Source organism: Trachemys scripta, chromosome 4, assembly GCF_013100865.1.
Source record: "Trachemys scripta elegans isolate TJP31775 chromosome 4, CAS_Tse_1.0, whole genome shotgun sequence".
In the NCBI taxonomy this organism is placed as follows: domain Eukaryota; kingdom Metazoa; phylum Chordata; order Testudines; family Emydidae; genus Trachemys; species Trachemys scripta.
This window is the reverse complement of record NC_048301.1, coordinates 65893843-65899842: the sequence shown is the minus strand read 5'-3', so window position 1 is coordinate 65899842 and position 6000 is coordinate 65893843. Positions and strand designations below refer to the sequence as shown.

At 44.4% G+C, this 6000-nt stretch overlaps 1 protein-coding gene across 1 annotated transcript in view; it reads left to right on the top strand.

Annotated features, from left to right (window-relative positions):
* Positions 1 to 1254: 1254 nt before the first annotated feature.
* PCNX1 (pecanex 1) overlaps positions 1255 to 6000 on the top strand; it is a 138196-nt gene continuing 133450 nt past the window's right edge. Inside the window, exon 1 of the mRNA XM_034767980.1 lies at positions 1255 to 1550. Coding sequence (XP_034623871.1) covers positions 1398 to 1550 — 153 coding nt within the window. The 5' untranslated portion in view covers positions 1255 to 1397. The remainder of the gene's footprint in view (positions 1551 to 6000) is intronic.

Here is a 6000-nt window from a genome sequence, read left to right as displayed (position 1 = left end):
GTCTACTGTTGAAAATACTGGGGTCATTAAACAATGCCATCCAGGCATCTGCTACAACAGTAGTAGATCTTTGTCCAGTAATAGAAGCTACACTTGGATCAATCAGAGAGAGAGAGAGAGCTATTGAAAACATACTGGAAGAAGCAAAGACTTCAGGTCAGAAATTGGACAATTGACTCCTTAAGTGAAGAGGACAAGAAACATTTGTTAAGCCATCTGAAAAAGTACACAGACTTGATTCTTATAAATCTACAACAGCAACCTTTGGATTCTACTGAACCTTTACAGAGCTTTTGCAGATGCCTGTCTTATAAAACACCGCCAGTTTCATGGAGTGAGGGACTACCAGCAATGGGGCTGCTATATGATCAGGACAGAATAGAGAATTTGAACACAGAGTGGAATATCATACAACAAATGAATGAACGACTTCAGCTTTTTCTTTATCATCACTAGTGGTTCAGCCCAAACTTTGTATTATGTTTCCTACAATGAAAGAAGTAGGAATTTATCTCTTGCTACCCCCAGTCCCAACAGCTACAGTTCAGCGTTCTTTTTCCTCATTGAATATAATTTTGTGTTCTTAAAGGAGTCACACAAGAAGCCACCTATGCTGAATGCACTGCATTTGATAAGTTCATTAATAGAGTTGTGCAAAAGTACAAGAAACCAAGAAAGATGTAGCGCTAGTGCTTCATAGGACGCTTGGCTTTGTGTGATGATTTTAAAACACGTGTTAAACCTAATAAAATGGTCATGAAATATTTTTCAGTTTTTACTATGCTGCCATACAGCGCACCTTTGCCCTCATGATCTGACCCTTCATCAGCTGCCTGCCACCCCTCCTGTAGATTTAAACACCCCCACCTAATTTCAATTCCTGGGGAAAACTGCCACTAACCAGACTCCTCCACCCCTGGGCCTCTGCCCACCTTATGACGGGACACCCTCTTGTGACGCCCCGCCGGCAGCTACTCCCAAGTAACTCAGGCACGGGGAGACGTGGGTACGGACCCGGCTCTGCTGCATAGTCTCCGGCCCGAGGCAGGCGGCGGTGGCAGCGGCTGCTCCCTGGCTCAGAAGTGCTGTTCCTGCCTCCACGCCGCATGGGGGCGCCCCAGGCGGGGCGGGCTTTGCCGGGGACGCCGCTCTCTCAGGCAGCGCTGCTCGTTGTCACTCCCTGGCAGCGGGCGGGCGGGCGGCTCCAGCCGCAAGGCCTGCCGGTCCAGAGGCGGCGCGGGGGCGGCCCGGACCTAAGATGGCGGCGGCGTTGGCGGGGAGGAGGCGGCGTTGGTGGCCGCGGACGTGCGGGCTGTCGCGGGGTGCGGGCGGGACGCGGCTCTGGCCGGGCTCGCAGGGCGGATAGAGCGGGGCCAGCGCGGCGGAGCGGGGCCGCTATGGGCTCCCAGGCGCTGCAGATCCTGCGCCAGGGCGTGTGGGCGGCGCTAAGCGGTGGTTGGTACCAGGACCCGCACCAGGGCGTCGGGGTCAACGCGCTGCACCTGTATCTGTGGCTCTTCCTGCTGGGCTTCCCCTTCACTCTCTACATGGTGAGTGCGGCCCCCTCCCCTCCGTGCTCGCGTGCGGGGCAGTGGCTGCGTGTGCGTGGGGCGCTTCCCCTTCCCCCCTCCGGGGGCCGGGGTCTGCTGCCCCCGAGCTCTTCGGCCTGCTCCTGCTCCACCTGGGCTGAATCCGAGCCGAAGCCTTGTGAATACCCCAGCCGGGGGGCTGGGAGTGTACGGCCCCGTCCCTGCCAGCTCCTGCGGGGCCCTTCCTGCTTAATTTCAGTTATGGTTAAAAGTCCCGGGGGGAAGACGAGAGAGACCGCTTGGATTTACTTTAAACTTCCTGCTCTTTCTGTGGTACCCAGAGCCAGCGAGGTGCTCTCCTGTGCCAGCTTAGGTAATAAGGGCCTGAGTTTCCTATAGCTACCATAGAAATGTCAAAGATGAGATAGAGTCCTTAGGTTTGTAATGCGCATCTGAATTGGTTTAAACTGATGGTTTCTGTTATAATGGCCGAGAATAAAAGTTTCATATATTATAAATTCCGACAGTTATAGAGGAGCAGACTGGGACTAAGGAAGCCTGGCTTCTGTTCCTGGCGTAGCTTCTGGCCTACTGTGGGAGACCTTGGGCAATCACTTTACCTCCCTGTGTCCTAGTGTTCCCCATCTGTAAAATGGGAATAACATGGCTTATTTCCTTGTTAAAGTACTTTGATTAAAAGTGATATATAAGACCTAGGTGGTGGTGGTGGTAGTATTATTATTTTATTTTCACATAAACGTTTTTTTTTTTGTCCTCAAGAACCTTTGGATGAGACCTTGACCATGGTTTTGTATGGTCTAATTGCAAAGATTCTGTGGCTCATCTCTTAAAATTAGAGGATATGCTTCAAAGATTAGAGTCTAAAGGTCCATTCATATATTGTGTGCACTGTGTGCTGTGTGCTCTACTGTGTTGTAATAGTAAGGGAAGGTATTCTTATGCCTTGCAGCTTGTAATGTACTTTCTATATGCATCCGAAGAAGTGGGCTGTAGTCCACGAAAGCTTATGCTCTAATAAATTTGTTAGTCTCTAAGGTGCCACAAGTACTCCTGTTCTTCTTAATGTACTTTGGGATCCTTGGGGGGAAATAGGTGCTGTAAGAATATAATCTGCTATTAAAGGTACCTTTCTATTTAGCATCTTGTTTTGTTTTTAGGTTTTTTTTAAAAGACTGACTTACAAATCTAAAAGCTCCTCTTAATTTTTGATGACCCTTTGTTTGTTCCCCCTTGCCCTCCATCCAAAAAAACCTTTCTAAATGTTAATATGTTGTGTTTTGGGTTGTGGGAAGGAGGGCAGGCAGGCCGTGTGTAACTTCCCATTGTACACTACTCACCGCTTTATCTTTTAGCATCAAATTCTGACTTGTATGTCATCTGCGAAACACATTAATATTTCAGCTCATGGATTTCTCAGCAGTTGTACAGTGTGATCACTTAGGTGTGACGTGATTGGTCTCTGGCACAGTCAGATGTAATCTGCAAGTGTGGGAAATCAAAATGCTTTGACAACTTAAAGCAGAAGCTGACTTGTGAAAAATGTATGTGGATTAGTGAATGAGTCCCCAGGGTAAAAACCCTGTGTGAGTTTGTAACGGCAGGCGAACTAGAGGTCATAGGTCAGGCTGCTAGATTCATTAGCAAACACTACAGTTGGTGGAGGAGGAGGGTAGACTCAATATCAGTAATTAGAATATATTAAGAAATTACCTAGGTGGAGGAATCATGTAAAATTTTAAGACTACAGCCCTTTGAGATTACCTCTCCTGTTGAATTTCGGTGTTCTTTGGAAAATGAAAATGGCATTGCACATTATTGAAACATAATACATTTCTGGCAAGGAAACAGGAGGCTGTTAATTAACAGCTGTCTCTCTTTTTAAAACAAAAACAAAAACTACAGTGTGTAATAGATGAGCAGTCTAATCCAGTTTACAACTAAATGGATGCTGTATTGGGAATCTGTTTCCATGTAAAGGCAGGAAGAGCCTTTCGGAGTCTTCTGTTGAGGTGCAGCTTGTTGGAGTTTGTTCTGTCCTGCATTTTTATGGTAATTTCCTATATCCAGTCATGCTTGACAAAATAGCTTATTTAATTAGTAGCACCCCTAGGGCTTGCCATAAACATTGTAACAAACAGCAAGATGTCAATTCAGGAAACTCCTTTGGAAAGGATCTTCTCTGTCCTTTTCTGATAACTGATGCAATTGGAGTAAACACTTGAATCTTGTGCAGCTTTTGCAGCAGGAGTTGGTGCTTTAGGGGTCTTTGCCTTGAGTGAAACTTTAAGCACTATTGCTGCCTATCTATGTGCTTTGATACAAAAGAAAGAAAAAGCAGGCAAAAAACAAACAAACAAGCTGTTTCTTTTTGAGGTAATTAGAAAAAAATTCTCTATTGCCCTGGGCAAGAAAAAGATGCAACAACAAATGCCAAATGCTCCGAGAATAAGTAGGAAGATTAGTCACAAGTTAGAGCAGATTGAATCATATTTGGCTATTTTCCCTTTTCCACCCTTTGCCGTTTTTAAGTGTTGTCTAGACATAAACTAAACAGACAGAATGACTATGGTCATCTTATTCCTGAATGTCTCCTTTATTTATTTATTTATTTATTTATTTTATTTTAACATTTACTGTTGATATTCTGGAACTGTATCTTTGCAGGATTTGCACAGTTAAGCAACATTTGTTAAACATTCCTGGAGGAAGCCAGGTTTTTTTTGTTTTTTTGGAGTGTGGCTTATAACTATGTGTAGGAGAGGATTTCTAAACTAGCTTCAAAGTAGTTTTTACTGACAAACAGCCTATGTTATTTTTAAAACAGATGTCAACTGCTGGGAGATCTTATTACATTTAACTTTGTAAAACTTCATGTGTTTTCCCACAGTAGGAAATTCTAGGAACAAATTCCCACTTGTTTTGCTGCATTAGGTTAGCAATGGTTTGGACATATTTCTAAAATACCCTGTGGTAGGAAGGCCACAAAGTCCCTCCAGTGCTTTGCTTGTAGCAAGCTGTCTGAAGGTAAAGGTGACTTAAGTTTTTAAAATCAAGTTACATTCAGTTGTAACTCAGTTTTTAGGCAAGAAATACTTTATCTGAGCGGATGCGCCTTGTCCTTCAAACTAGTAAGTTCAAATATATCTCCATTGTCTAAAGATGTAGTTTGTTGTACCAAAAGTCTGTGTGAGTGTTTCAGTTTCTTTAGCATCAGCTGTTAACATATTCTGTTCCCAGAGATGTAGAGATACTCAATGATCAGTACACATACAGAAGAAAACAAAACCATGTTAATTTCAACTCTGTTAGATTCCTGCGCCTCAATCCAAGTATATAGGCCCATTGGCCCATGCTCCCTCCTGGAGACACCACATGAGGCAGGAACCTCCAGCTACTGTAGGAGAGAGGCTGGTAGGGGGCAAAGAGGGCTGGGCTGGGCTCCCTAGCAGCCCACCTTCACCCTCTTCCCCCAGGGGCACCACAGAGACAGGAGCTCTTCAGACTCCCTGAGAGGTGGAGACAGTGGAGCTGTGCCACTGCAGCATTTTAAATGTATACAAGCCCTGAGGCACAGGAAGGAGAAGTGACTTGTCACAGCATCATCTAGCAGGACATGCCAGAGCCAGGAGTAGAACCCATGTCTTTTGAAATGAATATTATATAAATACTAACTGTTATTCCAGTAAATGTAGTATTCAAATCACTGCCCACATTATTTTAAACTCACCACTCCCCTATCCAAAACAAACAAACAAAAAAGCACTCAGAAATGAAATAGGGTGAAATCTTGGCTTCCCTGAAGTGAATGGGAGTCTTGCCACTTACTTCATTGGAGCCATTATTGCTAAGCGTGGGACATGTTTATGGAATATGTCTGTATCTATAATGGCAAGATCTCTTTAGATAACTGGAATTGATATAATAGCCAGTCATACATAGGTCACTTAAATGTAATTCAATATAGAAGTGTGATATGGTAGGACCTTTTTAGACAAATGGGTATGGTTCCATGATTACAGCCAGGAAGTCTAGGCACTGGAATGTGTTTCAATGAGATTTTCCCCGTGACTTTGTGCTTACTTTCTCTAAGTGTTTTGTTGTTGTTCCCAACTAGATTTGGTTTTTCAGAAAATCCCATTATTCCTACTCTTTATTGTAACTTAACAGTTGAGGTCATAAATGCATTATACAAAAAAGAACTAGATAAATTCATGAGGATAGGTCCATCAGTGGCTATTAGGGTGACAGGGATGATGTCCCTAGCCTCCGTTTGCCAGAAGCTGGGAATGGGCGACGGGATGGATTATTTAATGATTACCTGTTCTGTTCATTCCTTCTGGGGCACCTGGCATTGGCCACTGTCAGAAGACAGGATATTGGGCTAGATGGACCTTTGATCTGACCCAGTTTGGCCGTTCCTATACTTAGAGGATGTATTCTCAGATTTTGA